This window comes from Microcaecilia unicolor, chromosome 1 (genome assembly GCF_901765095.1).
Source record: "Microcaecilia unicolor chromosome 1, aMicUni1.1, whole genome shotgun sequence".
NCBI classification, from domain to species: domain Eukaryota; kingdom Metazoa; phylum Chordata; class Amphibia; order Gymnophiona; family Siphonopidae; genus Microcaecilia; species Microcaecilia unicolor.
The window spans coordinates 131,866,455-131,885,198 of NC_044031.1; the positions used below are offsets into that span (position 1 = coordinate 131,866,455).

The following is an 18,744-nucleotide window of genomic DNA, read 5'->3' on the forward strand; positions in this document are numbered from 1 at the left end:
ATTCAACCAGAAAATATAATAAATATAGAAGAAGTGCACATGACATCTGACATACCTGCTACACAAACAGTCACAAAATGTGGCACCAAAATAGTGTTTTTTGTGGGACTCCTGCGTTCATCCACCTTCATGGATTTTTGTGCTATAACAACAACAGGCCATGAAAGTACCAGCTTCACCATGGTACTGAGCTGTGCTGCGAGCGGGCAAAAACTGAAGCCATTGGTAATATTCAAGCGCATAACGATGCCTCATGAAAACTTTCTAAGAGGCGTGGTTGTTATGTGCAACAAAATAGGATGAGTGACTGAAGAGCCTATGAAACACTGAATTGATAATAAGGAGACCAGGAGGATTTTTTGTACCAAAATCTTTAGTGATATTTGATGCAATGGCCTCACATAGAAAACAGTCTGTGCAGAAGCTGTTAAAGGGAAATGGGACTTGATATACCGCCTTTCTGTGGTATTTTGCAACTACATTCAAAGCGGTTTACATAGTATATACATATACTTATTTGTACCTGGGGCAATGGAGGGTTAAGTGACTTGCCCACAGTCACAAGGAGCTGCAGTGGGAATTGAACCCAGTTCCCCAGGATCAAATAGGGCAGGAGCGCATATCGCTATTATACCTGGCCGACTTACCAGTAAGCTACAGCCTTTGGACATTGCAGTTAATCATTCATTCAAATGCCTCATTCATCAACAATGGGAAAAGTGGATGTGTGAAGACAAGCATTCTTTCACCCCTGCGGGGAAAACAATGCCACGCCACTTATGCAGAAGTGTGTTCCTGGGCAGAAAATGCCTGGGAAGCAGTAAAATCTTCCAGGATCATCAAAGGATTTGAAAAGGCACTCAAAGATGGATGTTCATTGGATGACAACTCTTCAGTAGATGAATATTATGTTTTCTCTCATGAGGAAACAGCCGCTTTTGCAGCTGAGTATTTTGCGGATTCTTTCCATGACTCTGAATTTGAGGGGTTCTCCACCGATGATGAAGCATATAAGTCTGATACTGATAGTCCTTGTAACAACTCTATGGTTGAATATGGGACCCTTTTGTGATACGAATTGAGCATTGTCATTAGAACAAATCATTTTTTTGTTATTTGTCTGAAATAAATCGACTTTAAACATTTTAAGAGCAGATAATGCTGATACTGAAAGTCCTTGTATTTGCCTTTCTTTATTAAAAAAAAAACTAGCATAACAGCAGCCTGAGAACCCGGGTGACCAGATTCAATTCTCACTACAGCTCCTTGTGACTCTAGGCAAGTCGCTTAACCCTCCATTGCCCCAGGTACAAAATAAGTATCTGAATATAATATGTAAACCACTTTGATTGCAATCACAGAAAAGTGGTAATAAATCCCACCCTCTTTCCCTTTATCCCCTAAAAGCCATAGGCAAGAACTAGGGAAATAGCAATCAACTTTGCTATTTCAGGCTTTCTGTCCAAAAATCTGTCCAGGTTATTTTCTTCTTGCTCCAGCATATTCAATAATTAACCACTGCCCTAAGCACCTGACCCAAAAGTGAAAGCAAGCATAAATCTAAAACTTTCCCTTAACCTTAAGGAAGATCTGTCCCAATGATTTTGTTTGCTCAGTGAGGGGCTAATATGTTCATGATGAAATGTAAATGATGTAGCTTAGAAATGTTGCTTTATACCTTTATAGTTTCACTGGGAACACCTGGCTCTGGAACTTTGTTCAAATAAGTGGCCAAGTCTTGGTCGACATGTTCAAATACAAGAGTCAGCTTGGTCTCTCTATCCGTTCGTGACACTGTGCATACATCAAACAACCTGAAAAGAAAAAGTAGGAGAAAAAGTAAATTGCTGGAAACAGCTAAGTTGTAATTCAGAGTTTTAAGAAACAGAACTTCAATTTATCTATTTTTGTGCTAGGGTCATCTTAGACTAGTCTTATTCCTGTAAACTTTTTTTTTCCATATTATAAAGAAGTAGTTACACACAGAACTAATAGAGACACACAAATGTGGATTAAAAAAAGAAATACATCAGTCAGGATGCTCTTAGACATTGTAAAATGTCCTTAAAGTCTGAAACGGATAGGATACTAAACACAGACCCCCGCCCCTAATACTGAGCCTGTGGCGGTCAGTGTTTTTTTAAACACCAGCCGCTGCAGGTAAAATAAATCCAGATATTCGGTGGCAGTATCTGGACAGTGGCTGCCACTGAATACCCGGAGTTAGTGCTGACCAGCTGGGCTATATTTAGCAGCGATATTCAGACCACTAATCAGATACCTAGCCTAACCTTTTTGCTGCCCTAACCTTATCCAGATAGCTATCTGTTAGCGGTCTGAATATCACCGCTATCCAGATAACCTTCAGCTCTGCCCAGGAAGCATACCAGAAAGATCTGGACAGTGTGTGTGGGGGGGGGGGGGGGGGGGGGGCAAAAGTGGCACTATCTAGTTATTGTACTGAATATTCCTTTCAACGGTATTTAACTAGGTAGGAGAAAAGTGCCAATAAATATCAACCCCAGAATTTATTGGGGTGAAGCAGAGGTCACAGACACACACACACACACACACACACACACACCATAGGTGTAGCAGTCAATAGTGCACAGTGCACAAAGAAGGTGATAGTGCATAAACTATCAGTATGATAAACAAACACTTTAACTAGCAAGCAGGTGTGGCCGTATTTCAGCAAGCACCTGCACCAGAGGCAAACCAATGTCTGTAAAACAAACAAATACAAACAACATATATGACTATATTGTACACACACAGAATATACGGGGATTAGTTGGGGCTGTCCTCTGGATACTAATTTTTAATTTTAATTTTTAGTAATGTGTTGTCTTGAGCGTATGTTCTTTTCTATTAACTGCTGGAGTTGTTTTCTGTTTTTCTGTTAATTTGCACACCTCTGTGTTCCTATATACAGCCAAGCGGTTTAGCAAGTTTAATAAACTGTAAACTGTTCTGCACATATATAGAATATATATCTCTCTATCTATATCTATTTAGATAGACAGTTATAGATATAAAACCATACTGCACAACATATATGCTGCACTTTGATTCATAAAGTCATTCATGGAAATGCTCTGGCCTACATGTCAGACCTTATTGATTTAAACAACAACAATATACATTTATGGAAAGGAACAGTCAAAACGTCTGCTGGTGATTCAGCTGACCTTTTTTAGATTTATGGATGATACAGGTGACGCCTCACGAAGCCCCCGGCTACACAATTTGAAAGCTCACAGGGGCTGGGCTGCTTCATCATAGGCAGTCACCTATATACATTTTTCTTTAATAGTTTTCTTTTCTTTTACTTATTGCTAGTCCTTTACTTATAAATTTTCATTCTACAAAACACTTAGCTCAAATCAAGACGCTGAATTATGACCACGACCAACAGTGGCCAGCGTTTCGTTATCTGCCTCAGGGTCACGTGGTCTGCGTCGATCTTAGCTCCAAGAAACCTCAACTTCAACGAGACCTTATTGATTTGCCACCCAGGAACGCTAAAAGATCAGCTCGAACATTCCTGGGACTTCATTTCCCATTCGAACTGAAAACTATTCATGACTTAATCAACTTTAGAAAAACACTAAAAACTTATCTCTTTAACAAGGCCTACCATAATGATCAATAATAAGAACTCCAGTGCATCACTACATCTTGATAGTTTGACTGTTTTCTGATTTACTGAATTGATTATATCCATTATATTACTTATTTCTCTGTATGAAACCTAATTGTTTACCTACGCTTGACGCCGGCCATGATGTAATATTGTAAGACACACTGAGTTTGCAAATAGGTGGGAAAATGTGGGATACAAATGCAATAAATAAATAAATGTTCACCCCTGATACAGGCACTCGCCGAAATGCAGCCACATCAGGTTTCTGATTAATAAAGTGTTTGTTTACCATACTGTCTGCAGTCCAGTTTACTCATAATCTACCTTTTTTGCTGTGTTTCTCTGGATTAAGTCTCTACGTTTGACTCCACAGCAATGATGAAAATGCAACACCAACTTGAAGAGGAGCTTCTTAAAATTATTGGTTTTCAGCTACTGTAGATGGCAACGTAAATAATCATCCTATGCATCTGATTCCCACATATACAGAGTGATCTCATAAGCCTACTTTTCTTCTTTTGAAAAGCAGGCTAAAAATTACTATAATTCCTGAGAGGCCTGTAGATGAAAAATGTTAATGCAACTGGAGATCAATAGACAGGATCTAAATATGGAAATGGATGAAAAATAAAAAAAAGTAAAAAAAAAGATAAGGCACCAAATCAGTTTAAACCAGTTTCACCTTGTTTTTAGCACCTTGTATTTTAAAACTTGTGACCACAGTTGCAGCAAAGATTCTTACTGGCTCCAGGAAAGGAGGATAGCACAGCATTTTAGGGCTGCAGTGTTCTGATAACTCTCAATTCCCCATGGCAGTACCCATAATTCCACAGTGTTTTCACAACGATTAGACAGAACCACAGGATTATGAGCATAGCCCGTGACTCCAAGTGTGTTTCAGCAAGGAGAGTCAGCCAAGAATAAGCAGCATTTGCAGGAGACTACTGAGGAGGCTCTAAGTTAAGCTACCCTATCTGCACAAATGGAGGTCAGTACATGTTAATTACCCTGCACTCACCACATTATACGATCCATGCTCATTCTCTGCCCATAACCCACTTAGTTCCTACCCCTAACACAATATGTTGTTAACGTATGAATTAGTGCATGCAAACCGTCATGCCACCGTAGTAGCTGTTAACACGCTTCTGTGGTAGCAGTTGATGTGCCCTAATTCAAACCCGCTGAGGCAGGGGTGTAGCCAGACAGCAGATTTTGGATGGGCCTAGGCAAGAAGTGGGTGGGCACCAAGTGTTCTCCCCCTCCCCCCACCACCAAAAAAATATCTCAGCTGGCGGGAAAATGCTTCTCTCCACCTTGGCAGTCTGCAGCAGGCATGCGCTGAAAACTGAGCATGCGCAGGTGCCAGTACTGTGGAGGGCAGCGTTTTTGATACCATCAGTGGGAAGTCTTCAGCTGGTGGAGCTTGGAATCCCCACCAGCTACCGCTAAACATGCGCTACTGTTTGGTGGGCCTGAGCCCTAAGTAGGTGGGCTACGCCACTGCGCTGAGGGGCTCTTTTACTGAAGTATGGTAGGGTTTTGCACTTACTGTACCTTAAGTGCAAAACCTAAGGTGTGGTAAGTGCAAAGTCTGTCCACCCCAACTATCTATGGATGGAGGCAAGCATGTTCTTTTGATTCTGTTAGATATGAGTGCAGCCTTCAATCTTATAGATCAAACATTGTTTTTCAGCAGATATTAGCATTTCAGGAACTTCTCATCATATCTTCTGGGTCTACTTAACTAAGAAGTGGAGTGGACTTCTCTATGATCTCTAGTTCTCAAGTTTTAGATTCACAGTGTATTTGGAACCAAATTAAAGAATGTGCACTCCCAGCATATAAAATGTTAACGTTTTTTGTCAGTTGCTTTTGAATGCACCCCAGAAGAGTGCCCCAGCTGGTAGGCTGCCGAGCATTTATTATGATTATTTTTGAATCAGCAGTTACTGGATTATAAGTAACATTAGCTCAGATGTGTAGTATTGAAAGTATTTAAAACGTGTAAAAGACATTAAGGGACATGACCTGCTTTTTTGCCTTTTTTTGTATAGAAAGTTTTACTAGAGGCGCCCTCCTGAAGATGCTGCATAAGTGAAACACGGTCCCGTGTAGAGGACAGCTGAAGATTTGAAGGTAGCTGGACTTAAAAAGCTGAGTTTTTGAGGGCAGCAATTTTATATATGGATTAAGAAGCGTGTACATTTTACACATTTTCACAATGAATCACCAGTCACTTGGCAGCAAGCTGTTTCATCACATTTCAAGGACACTTCCCTTGCCTATATAGAACCTCTTTTACAAAAATAAGTATTTCAGACTTTTTCTTGTTATTTCATATTCAACAAATTTTGGCTCCGTTAGCTGCATTATTAATGTATAACTGTGGTGAGGAATGTATATGTCATCTAAATAAAGCCAGTTTGCAAGTGGCATTATATCTGAGCACTTATCTATTTATTAGGATTTATTTATAACTCATTATATTTATATATTAGTAAGTAATCAGCTAACTTTATTTTGTTACTTGGTTTTAATTTTAGTTAGTTATTTCCCAACAATAATTTTTTGTACTTTATATTTTTTTGGATTTGGTTCTCCTATAATGATACCTACTCTGACAGAGTCCTACTTGAATACAGAGTGCCCCTGTGCTCAATATTTGCACCATTACTTTTTAACATCTTTATGGCATATTTGGTCCTGCTTGTTCAGGATTATGGAACATAAGAATAGCCATACTGGGTCAGACCAATGGTCCATCTAGCCCAATATCCTGCTTCCAACAGTGGCCAATCCAGGTCACAAGTACCTGGCAGAAACCCAATTAGTAGCAACATTCCATGCTATCAATCCCAGGGCAAGCAGTGGCTTCCCCATGTGCATCTCAATAACAGGCTATGAACCTTTCCTCCAGGAACCTGTCCAAACCTTTTTTAAACCCTGATACACTAACTGCCATTATCACATCCTTCGGCAGCAAGTTCCAGAGCTTAACCATTCTTTAAGTGAAAAAATATTTCTTCCTAATTGTTTTAAAAGTATTTCCATGTAATTCCATCAAGTGTCCTTTGGTCTCTCTACTTCTGAAAGAGTGAAAAATCAATTCATTTCTACCCGTTCTACACCTCTCAGAATATCCCACCTCGGCCGTCTATTTTCCAAGCTGAAGAGCCCTAACCTCTTTGCTCCTATGGGAGGAGTTCCATTCTCTTTATCATTTTGGTCGCCTTCTTTGAACCTTTTCTAATTCTGCTATATCTTTTTTGCGATACAGCGACCAGAACTGAACGCAATACTCAAGGTGGAGGTCACACCATGGAGTGATACAGAGGCAATATAAAATTCTTCGTCTTATTTTGCATCCCTTTCCTGATTTAATTCTAGCATCCTGTTTGCTTTTTTGGCTGCCGCCACACACTGGGCAAAAGATTTCAGAATATGTCTGCAATGATACCTAGATCTTTTTCTTGATTGCGACTCCTAAGGTGGAGTCTAGCATCAGGTAACTCTGATTTGGATTACTCTTCCCAATGTGCATCATTTTGCATTTGTCCATATTAAATTGCATCTGCCATTTGGATGCCCAGTCTTCCAGTTTCCTAAGGTCTTCCTGCAATTTTTCACAATCCGCATGTGTTTTGACAGCTTTGAATAGTTTTGTGTCATCTGCAAATTTAATCACCTCAGATCATTTATAAATATGTTAAATAGCACTGGTCTCAGTACAGATCCTTGTGGCACTCCACTATTCACCTTCCACCACTGAGAAAAATGACCATTTAATCCTACCCTCTGTTTTCTGTCCAATAATCAATTCTTAATCCAGAGAAGGACATTGCTTCCCTATCTCATGAGTTGTTAATTTTCTCAGGACTCTCTCATGAGGAACTTTGACAAAAGCTTAGGAACAAAGCTTGGCAATTTAACACAAACATATTTAGATGTTTATGATTCTAAAATGGATGCTCCTGTCACACATAACTGGCACATATTCTCTATGTATTTTAGAAAAGGCTCCACATCACCAGATCCTGTTCTAAAATACTAGTAGAATTTAGACATCCCAACCTGGATGTCTCATTTCTACATCCTTTCTAAAATGCCACTCTACACTATGACTGTATGTTTCTGTTACATGCAAAATATATTACTTGGCACTATTCATTTTTTTTTCTTTCTTCATAGACTCTTTATTGTCCTGTTCTCCATTTTGCTCCTATCAGACATCACAAATGGCCACTGTCTTCCACCTCCCCTTTCATATAAGCCAAACATCACAGCATTCTCTAGTGGCTGAGAAGATAATGTTAGTTTTGATGATGGTCTGCGACCATTCACTTTGTATCCTAATAGCAACAGTATTTTGCCTTTGATCCACCATCTAAGAACTATGACTGTACTTCAGCAGAGTACTGATGACTGCCTCAAAGTCATGCATTATTTCACATAAAGGTAAAGGCAAACACAATCATTGAATTCAAGCAGGCTTGAGGCAAGCACAGAAGGTATTTAGTAATGAGGAAGTGAAGGTACTACTACTACTACTACTACTATTTAGCATTTCTATAGCGCTACAAGGCATACGCAGCGCTGTACAAACATAGAAGAAAGACAGTCCCTGCTCAAAGAGCTTACAATCTAATAGACAAAAAAATAAATAAAGTAAGCAAATCAAATCAATTAAACCTACCCATTCAAAAACTTATCCAATGCAATATCTATTGTTAAAAACAAGGGAGGAAAAAGCTTCAGAAAATCAGTCTCTAGTGAGCGCCCCTATCCCACCCATGCCCCTCCCGTAGCCATGCCCCTTTTCAGTTGCACTCTGTAGGATTTACGCGCGCATCTTTATAGAATAGTGCTTTGTAAGATGTATGTGTAAATCCAAAGTTTTGCCAATTAATGCCAATAATTGGTTGTTAGCACCCAATTATTAGCACTAAATGGCTCGTTAACCAATTAAATTGTGCAGGCAAATTGGACGTACGCCCAAATTTGCATGCAGAATTTTGAGTGCCATATATAGAATTTGGCTCAAACTGGAGAAACCCCTTAGTACAACTGGTCCTATGTGCATGAAATGCAAATTAAACAGGCTTGAGAGTAAAACTAAAAAGAAAATTAGCATTAATGGAATTACATGGATGTACAAAACTAACCAATTTGGAGACACTGTCCTCAAGAAAAATTAACACTAACAGGCAATACAATACAGAAATGATTAATCATTGAAATTACCTCATACCATCTCTAAGCTTTTCTTTTTCTTTTAACTTTTTATTTATTTATTTATTTATATTGATTACAACTCAAATGAGAAATAATACAGAAATTGATAATGCAAAATAGTGCTAATAAAAATATGTGTCAAAATTGACTACAAATGAAAATTATACAGACTTCGTCCAAAATATATTAGGTAATTTGGATCCAAGATGATAAGAAAATAAACAAGAAATAAAAGAAATATTTTACTACAGATCTAAATTATTGCAACCCATCAGGCTCTCTCCTGCCTATCACTACAGTGCGCTCCTATGACTTAAACAATGATATTTACCTCCTCTTTAGCTACCAAAAATTTTTCCAGTTGCTTAGGATGAAAGAATTGAAATTATTTAGTTTGAAATAATACATAACATATACAAGGAAATTTAAGTACAAAATTGGCGCTCAAGGCCAAAGTCCTTGGACGAAGGGCCAAAAAGGCCTTGCACCTTTTCTGTGTTTCTCTAGAAAGATCAGGAAATATTCTAATTTTAGATCCCAGAAACTGTGTATCTAAATATCGAAATGAAAGTCTCAATACCGCATCACAATCCATCTCCAAAGCAAAGGAAACTACCATAGTAGTTCTCTGTGTAATCACTTCTAGAGAAGATTCCAAAAAAGATGTTAGGTTCATACTGTCTCCTGCTTGGCCTTGAAAATTCTCACCAACTGATTTTTTTTAAATCTGCAAATACTGTGCGCGAGTTATTGGAAGCAGTGAATCACCCGACATTCCAAAAATTTCAAGCAGATATTTCTTTACCATGTCTATACGCGCTATTAGAAGTGACCTGGGAAAATTGGTTCGTCTCAAATTGAGCCTCCTAGCCTGATTTTCCAAATATTCCAATTGACGATAAGTAAAATTCTTCTCCTTAACTGAGACTAATCCCAAAGATTCCAAAGTCTGAATTTTTGCTTCCAGAAGTTTTACTTCAGTGGACTGCTGAGCAGTTACCTGTGCTTGAATAAGGACAGCTTCTGACAAAACTTTTATATCACTAGTGTTTTTAAATGTCAATGTTTGTACAAAGGAGTGCAAATCAAATATCAAGTCCCAGAGTGACTCCATTGTCACTACGGCAGGTTTCTTCAAGACCCCTAAAGGTATTCCAGGAGGTGGGGGAACATTAAGAAGTTTAGTTAAGAGTACTCACTATCTGTTGAGGCAAAACTTGTGCTGCAGATGAACTTCATGCAAACCAATATTCACATTCTCCCTCACTGTTGGCTCGTTCCCTCCCTGCACATTTGGTATCTCAACATAAGGAGCTCCAAAGGCAGGACTTCCCAGAGCAGTGCTTTTCTTTTTTTTATTGACTCAAATCTTTTTCTTTTGTAGTGTGGAGTTCTGAACACAGGCTATGACATGTAGCCTTTCACCATAATGATTACAGCTTATCCAGGCACTTCAATAGAGAAAAGGTAGGCCAAGTAACATAGGACTAAACATTATGCAAACATGAGCCCTTCCTTTCTGTTGTATTTCAACAGGAAAAAGTTTGCACTGTTTCCAGTGTCTACAGTAGAACCTCCTAAAAGGAAGCTTCTATTAGTGTGCAATTTTTAAAAATAAGATGTGGAAGAAATAGAAATGGATGTCACCGCTGCTGAGATTATCTATCTACTCTATTTACATGCAGATGTACATTTCTTGGGGAGCAGGAGTGCCAGCATCTGTAGTAAAGAAAAGGAAACGGAACAGGATGAAGCTTGGCATGTGGGAAAAAGTGATTTAAAAGACATACCAGTTCCAAAATAGGCCAAATAGAACTGGGGGCGAGGGGTCCAGAGAAATAAGCTCTTCCCCCCCCCCCCCCCATGGCCCAATACATTTCTAAAGAAGCATGAGTTTCAGCTGCTCTAGCACATTAAATTTAACAGAATGGGATAAAATTTGGCATGCAAGTTTGAAAATGGGATAAATTGGACCAAGGGTTCCAGATAAATAAGGCCCCCCAAAATGGCCAAGTGCATTCCTATGGAAAAAGGATTTCCAATTGCTGTAGTAAACTCCTTTCAAACTGCCTCTCCCCATTCTCTACTATCCCCACCCCCCAAAATTGTCCCCATCCCAATTATTACCCATACAACTGTCCTAGCATCCCAAAAAGTGCCCCAACAAAAACTACCTCCTGCAACTACCTCCTACTTCCTCACCCACAAAACCTACCACTTGCAAACTTCTCATTTCTAAAACACTACCACCCATGATTGTTCCCCACTTCCTAAACTGCCTCACCCTTAAAAAGTAATCCCTAAAACTGTCCTGCTATCCCACAAACTGTTCTCATACCCAAAATCTAATGGCTCCCCCACCCAGAAAGTGCCCCACCTCAAAAAGCTACTCCCTGCACCTACCCCAAAAATGACCACCAACAACTGCCCCACCAACTCACAAACTGCTACCACCCCATCAATCTGAAAACTTCCCTCACATCTAAAACCTAATCATCTCACCCCACAAGTACCTCCATAACTGCTTCACCAGCCTACAAATGCCCCATCTCCCATAAATATTCCCCTGCAACTGCTCTACCACCCCATAGACTGCCCTCACATTCACATTTTATCCGCCTCGTTCCTCAAAAACAACTCCTGCAACTACCATACTAGCCTGCAAATTGCCCTACCCCAAATCCACAGACAACATTGACATACAGTACATTGACCTCTGCATGCTTTGCCCCCCTTGTTTAACCTTATTTTTATTATGCAAACTTCACATACAACGAGGAAACAAATCATTATCATCTTTTTTTTAACATTACTTTTTTATTGAATTAATATACATTTAAGAACAAAATAGCCAAAACAGAATTCACTAGGATAAACATCCAACCTACAATGTGTATCTAGATTCATAATATTGAGTTATCCCAAACTGCCAATCACCTTAAATTGTCACTACAACATACCCTACATTATTCCCCCCTCCCCCTCCCTAACCTCACCCCTGAAAAACTCTTAAGGATGTTGGGTTATAATGGCAACATGTGTCCATAGATCGGAAGCAGATCATATCGACCCGGTCTGTTGTCTGTTAATTGTTCCAGTTCTCCAACCAAAGATAGTTTCAAAATCCAGTCAGTCTCTGTAGGACCACCTGATTTTTTCCAATGGCCCGCAATAACGCTTTTGGCCACTTTCAGACACATTCTTTTAAAGCAGCGTTGCCACCTCTTACCATGCCTATTACCCAGCCCCAGTAAACACCATCTCGGATCTAATGGAAATGGGGCACCTGTATGATCAGCAATTTAAAAAACAATCTTTTCCCAAAAGGATTTTATCTGATCACAGGACCACTAGATATGTAAGAATGTTTCAACCTTGGTGTTGCAAAATGCCAACAGTTACTGGAAACCGTGGGAAACATCACATGTAGTTTCATAGCTGTGTAATACCATCTTGTCAGGACCTTGGTAAGCATTCTCTTTCAAAAGCACACATATTGAAGCTTTCTTAACTTCCAAAAAAATAGCTTTACACTCATTCATAGTAAATCCAGCATAAAGATCTTTCTCTCATTGGGTCATGTAAGTATACCTCTGGAAATCTGTACCTCTAATAAATTTATAGAGAATAGAGATACTGCCTCTCATTTTCCCTAGCGACCCCAAAATGTTTTCAAAATGTTCAAAGTCATCTGGATCTTCCCTCAACCACCCCTGCTGTGCAATGTAGTGTTTAACCTGCAGGTAATAAAAAACATCAGAATCAGGTATAGTGTATTTATCCTTGAGTTCAGTAAAAGAACTCATCTCACCCACCTCTAAGAGGTCCCGGAAACAGACCAAACCCTGCTCTGCCCACAGAGAAACACGGGGTGCCTAAATCCTGTTGGGAACCCTGGTTCTGAACTAATATGAGCATACGAGGAGAACCTCTGAGACCTCCTTAATTTAGATTTAAGGGAACTCCACCATACCTAAGTTAGATGATTAGAATGTTTTTCAGCCTCAAGACATTTGTACCATGGTCCAAGGGGTGGCCTTGTCCCATTTTTATTATTATCATTTGATTTGTATTAGTCTGCTCAAAAAAATTACCAGCATAATTAGAATTGCTACAGAATACTGTGGCCAGAATAATTACATACAATTCAAGACTAGACAGGGCCTCTCCTTTGTTGGGATCTTTCCAATGTTGCCAGTTGAAAAACAAATTTTAAAATACTCTTATTTAATGTTCACAGAAATCAGTGGGCAAACTGTTTATAAAAAACAGGGAGATACTGTTTGCCTTCTGCCCAACAATTTCATTTGGCCTCTATTAGGAATTTCCTAGAGTTTTTCTCTCCCTGTGGAATGTTATGGCTTCAAAACTTAAGGAGATGTCTGATTATTTATCATTTCATTATGATCTTACAACATGGCTGTCTGCATAGTGTTTGCATTATTTGCACATGAGATTATTCAATACTAGCACTTGCATATATGAATGCGTGTAAGTGTGCTAGGCACAAGCTCAGTGGTATTCTATTTTGTGAGCACGCAAGTCACACAGGGCATAAATGTAAGAGGATGTGCACAGGGGGAGATACATAGGCAGGCCACAGACATATCAAACATCTACGTATGCAAGTTATAGATTACTGTCATGTGTGTGATAAAGTGCTACATTTGGGCATGTGCATTTATAACTGCTATTGACATGGCATAAGTGGCTGTGTCTAAATGTTAGTACATAAATACCAATTTATGCTAATATTGTATAAAAGAATCTGGGTACACAGATGCCGTTATAGACCTTGCACTCAGTATGCTGATTTTGGCACCTAAATTTTGGAGGACTTGACAGAATTAGCTCTTTTATGATTTTAAATGGTAATTGTAAATTTTGATGCTAAGTTTTATAGCTATGAAGTATTATTTATTAGTTATGTACTTTGTTTTATGTTTTGTACTATAGGTTATGTAATGATTGTTTTATAGTTGTACATTGTACTACTGATTGTTGTTCCCTGCTTGGTACAGCTGTTGCTTAAAACGTAGGATTACACATTTTAGATTAAATTACATAACCTATTCAAAAGACATGAATAGTAAGTGGAATGCCACCAACAGATCTATTAGCATCAAAACCCCAGAACCTTCTCAGTTCAATGACAGCCTCATTTTCTCCAGGAAAGGAACTCTAACACTACTTTAGAACTGAAGCCAGGCTGAGAAGGATCAAGAAAGCAGTGTGCTACAAGTCAACCAGTTAGTTGTTTTGCTAAAACGTGCTCAACATGACTTTAGACTGAAAGAGCAAATTAGTCTTATGAATATGAATATATAATTGTCTCATAATTCTTGGTCTACTGGTGTTTTCACATCAAAGGAGCAAAGTTGACCAAAAGGAAGGAAGAAGAAACAGATGATAACAACCTCCTTTATTATAAAAATGACCCTACATGGCCGGGTTTCAGCATAAACGCCTGCATTAAGGGTCTATAAACACAAAATAAACTCGTACTATATACACTGTAAGAAAATTATTGAACAAAAAACATTAAAACGTTTTCAAAATATATACTGAAAACAATGTAGATGTAATGGGATCCAAACATAAAAACATTAACATATACAAATTGCATTTGTAAGAATACATTTATAGAAGTACAGTTTGTGTATATTAGTGTTTCTAAATGCAATTTGTATATGTTAATGTTTTTATGTTTACATTTATATTGTTTTCAATACTTATATATTTTTGAAATATTTAAATGTTTTTTTCTTCAATACTTTTCTTTCAGTGTATATAGCACAAGTTTATGTTTGTGTTTATAGACCCTTGATGCAGGCATTTATGCTGAAACCCGGCTGTGTTGGGGCATCTTTATAATAAAGAAAGTTGGTGATATCATCTGTTTGCCTTCCTTCCTTACTTTTGGCCAACTCTGCTCCCAAGTGTGCAGAGGATTTCTTCCTGTTGTTTCTAATGTTTTTTTTTTTCCAAAATGGGGTTTCATGTGGCAAGTTCATGTGAAATAGGTGTAAATGTCACTTAACCGTTCAGTTGGAACTGGAGTTTGCAGGCGTGACTGAAGGGAGAATCGTGTTTACCTTTCTGGAATTTAAAACTATCTCAAAATCTCATTTTTAAAAAAAGCTTTCCTTCTTAATTGCTGTTCTGGCACTTAGATGCATAGCTGCTCCTACCTTGTTAACTCACACTGAATATCACCTCTTAAAGCTTAACACTAGATTTTAGTGGCACCTCAGTAACAGTTACACAAATTCCCTTTAGTGCCAACTGCCAGGTACTGTATGAAGTAATACAAAACCCTGCAAAAGGAACACTCAGAGCCAATACCAAATCTGCCATACCATAACAGTTCTACCAGGACTCAAACGGCATCACCCCTACCTATGAAAAGGCAGGAGTGCAAATATTACATCAGGATCTAGAACTGCAATACAGCTCCTACTGAGAAAAAAGAACACGTGGGACTGCTACAGATTCCAACACAGAATTTACACACTAGCAGAATTATTTATCTTGGCCACATATACAAAACATAGACGCCCACCAAATAGAGAACATGGGACCACAAATTAGAAATATACAGACAAAAAATAAACTGGAAACCTCAATAAGCCAGTCTGTGTGTGCAGTACTACACTAGAGAAATAGAAACAGAAAATGTATTTCGTTTCGTACTGAGCAAAATAGAAAGATATCACAGATGCACATTCCTCAAAACTCCAGTTAAAGATGTTCTGCCTTCTCACTGGGTCATTGGCATGCAGTTCAAACCAGAGTATGGAACATCACTATGAGATGACTCAAAACTCTTAAACCAAAATCTTCTTTAATGCAGTAATCAAACAAGGAAAAATAACTTACAGTTGAGATGTGCTAGACAAGAATTTTTGCCTTGCAAACTGGGAGTCTGTTCTCCACAGGCTCTCTCTAGCAAAAGAGGTTAGGAGAAATTCAGCAACACGCTGAGTAGAGATGCTGTTTATACTTTTACAATGGTGAAATCTTGATAGTGTCACAGTAGCTTGAAAAGATCATACAGCAGAATACAGTATAAGCAGTTTCAGTTCACAGCGGAGATATGATGCAGACTAACACTCCAGACCTGATGGAGAGAGAAGGGTGGACAGCTTGCCCATTAAACTCACCCCCCTGATTACTAAGCCACGCTAGTGCCAACACAGCCCATTCATTTTGACCAGGCATTTTATTTTTCCAGTCATGTTGATCCTAATTTCTCTTTTCTAGTTTTTTCTGTCTTCTCCTAACACTTGTTCCAGAATCTGTTTTCCATTTGATATTTCTCCTCTCTTCTTCCATACCTTCCCCGAGTCTGTCTCTGACATAGATCTTGCTCTTTCCTGCCTCTCTGTTCATATTTTACTCCTTCATACCTTTGAAGACTTTTTATGTTTCATCTACCTACCAACTTCCCATCTATTTATTTATTCAGAAAATATTTACTATACCGCCTTAGCTAATGTGTAGATCTAGGCAGTTTACAATGCTAACAATACAATCTCATCAGGAAGTAGGAAAAGGAACTACAAAATGAGATTGGTTATGTTTTCCTATCATTCAATCACAATCGTTACCAGCCCATTTCTCTACTCATACCCTCACCTTAGTCCCTCCATTCCCATCTTTCACTCATTCCCCGCCTCTTATTCCCTTCTTTCTTTCACTGATTTCCCAGACTTCCCATTTTTGCCCTCTGTACTTAGTCCCTCCCCAGACTTAATCTAGTTTTCTCTTTCTCTCATCCTTTCAACAGTCTCAGTTCCTTCCATTTGGATCATCCTCTCCCTGCCTTCAGTCCCTTTCTTCTGTTTTTTTTTTAATCCCCACCCAGTCTCCCCACCTATCACCTCGACAGCTCTATTTGAAACCTCCACTCACTCATCTGCTTGCCAGCCCCCTAGTTTTTTTTTATAGAATAGGCTCAAAGTAGGTACGTTGTACATGTCTAAATGTAGGCACCCCTTTATAGAATTACCTTGCAAATGTTAAAAAGAGCACTGAGTCAAACAGAATAAAGGTTCTGAGGGAAACACAAGCTTCCTGGCTCTTTTCCTGATATGGTTTGAGTGACTGGCTGTGAAGACTAACCAGCCAGTCACACCATATCAGGACTATCATGCTGCACAACCTCTGAGACCAGATGTTCATATCTTATTTGACTGTATATACAATTTTAACCTCAATTTAACCACTCACTGATATTTTTCCCAATGCCTTTGTCTTTTCCATCTTTTTGGTCTACTTATCCCAATTGCAAATGTCCCCTCTGCTGCCTATTAAGATGTTTCATTGTATTGTGTTGACATTGTGACTATCGTATTTGTTATACTATATGAATACTCTGTGGTGCCTATTACTTTGTTTTGTTTGTATTGTGCTGAGGTTGGATTATAGGTCTGTTATATAGATGTTTTACTGTGCTGTTTTAATGACATCCTATATAATAATTTGCACCTCTGTCTGGATGCCTGGGTTTGTAACACAGTTCCCATTGGTCCGCCCCAGGGATGATGTCACTGGGTGGACCAATGGGAAGTGAGAGGGAAGGGAACCCAGCACCAGCCACCGGAGGTGAGTAAAGAATCCCCCCCCCCCCGAGTTCCATGACCCCCTCCCTCCCTCCCTCCCTCCACTCCCAACCGTCCAAGTTCCATGGGCCCACTCCCATCCGATGGCTCCAATCCTGTCCGAGTTCCACGCCCCCCTCTGATTTCCACAGCCCAGCGCCACCCTCCCTCTCTCTCTGTGGCCTCCGAGTGCAAGCAGGACGTGTGCTGCTGCCCCTGCCCTTCGTAAGTGCTGGCTGTTCTTTAAAACTTTTTACCTCCCGCTCGGCCGGCAACAGTGAAGTCCAGCACACACGGACGCTGCTTCAGACTGCCTTCGCTCTCGCTTCTGTGTCAGCTGTGCCTCTGGTCCCGCCCTTCTGCAAACAGGAAATGAGGTTTCTGGTGGGTTTTGAAGGGCTCACATTTACCACCACAAGTGTAACAGGTAATGGTGTCACCATTCTTGGAAGGACCTTTTAAGGATTTATTTAATAGACCCGTGGAGATGGGAGGGGTTCCACAGGATTGGAGACTAGTAGTTATGGACCCTCTTCATAAGAACAGGGACAGAGAAGAAGTAGAAAACTATAAGCTGGTAAACTTCACTTTGTTGTTTGGAAAAATAATGGAGCTGCTGCTGAAAGAAAAGATAGTGAACTTGAGGCAACATGGTTTTACCAAAGGAAAAGTGTGCCAAACAAATCTGATTTCTTTAACTGAGTGACCAGAGAATTGGATTGGTTTTCAGAAAAGCCTTCGATATGGTTCCTTACAGGAGGCTCATAAATAAGCTAAACGGGCTGAAATTCGGAGCCAAAGTGGTAAACTGGTTTGAAAATTGGTTGACTGTCAGACAATAGAGGGTAGTGGTGAATGGAATCTGCTTGAGGAAAGGAAGGTGAGTAGTGGAATGCCTCAGGGACTGGTACTGGGGCCAATTCTATTCATATATTTGTAAGTGACACTGCTGTAGGGTTAGAAGGAAACACTTGCCTTTTTGGCGAATAACACTAAGATTTCCAAGAGTGGAAACCCAAGAGAGAGTAGAAAACATAAGAAGAGATTGGAAAAAAATGAGAAGAATGGACTAAGTTCTGGCAGCTAAAATTTAGTGAAAAGAAGTGCAGAGTAATGCATGTGGTACAAGATACGAGGCAACAGACTAATAAGCAAAGTTCAGGAGAGAAACCTTGGGGTGACAGTGTTTGAGGATTTCAAAGCAATGAAACTGCGTGGCAAGGCAGTAACTATAGCCAGAAGGATGCTAGGCTGCAGAGA

At 39.4% G+C, this 18,744-nt stretch overlaps 1 protein-coding gene across 3 annotated transcripts in view; it reads right to left on the reverse strand.

Annotated features, from left to right (window-relative positions):
* Window positions 1-18,744, reverse strand: part of CDK6 (cyclin dependent kinase 6) — a 319,355-nt gene that overhangs the window by 208,018 nt on the left and 92,593 nt on the right. For all 3 annotated transcript variants that reach the window (XM_030200353.1, XM_030200368.1, XM_030200362.1), the window contains one exon: window positions 1,679-1,814. In XM_030200353.1, coding sequence (XP_030056213.1) covers window positions 1,679-1,814 — 136 coding nt within the window. The remainder of the gene's footprint in view (window positions 1-1,678; window positions 1,815-18,744) is intronic.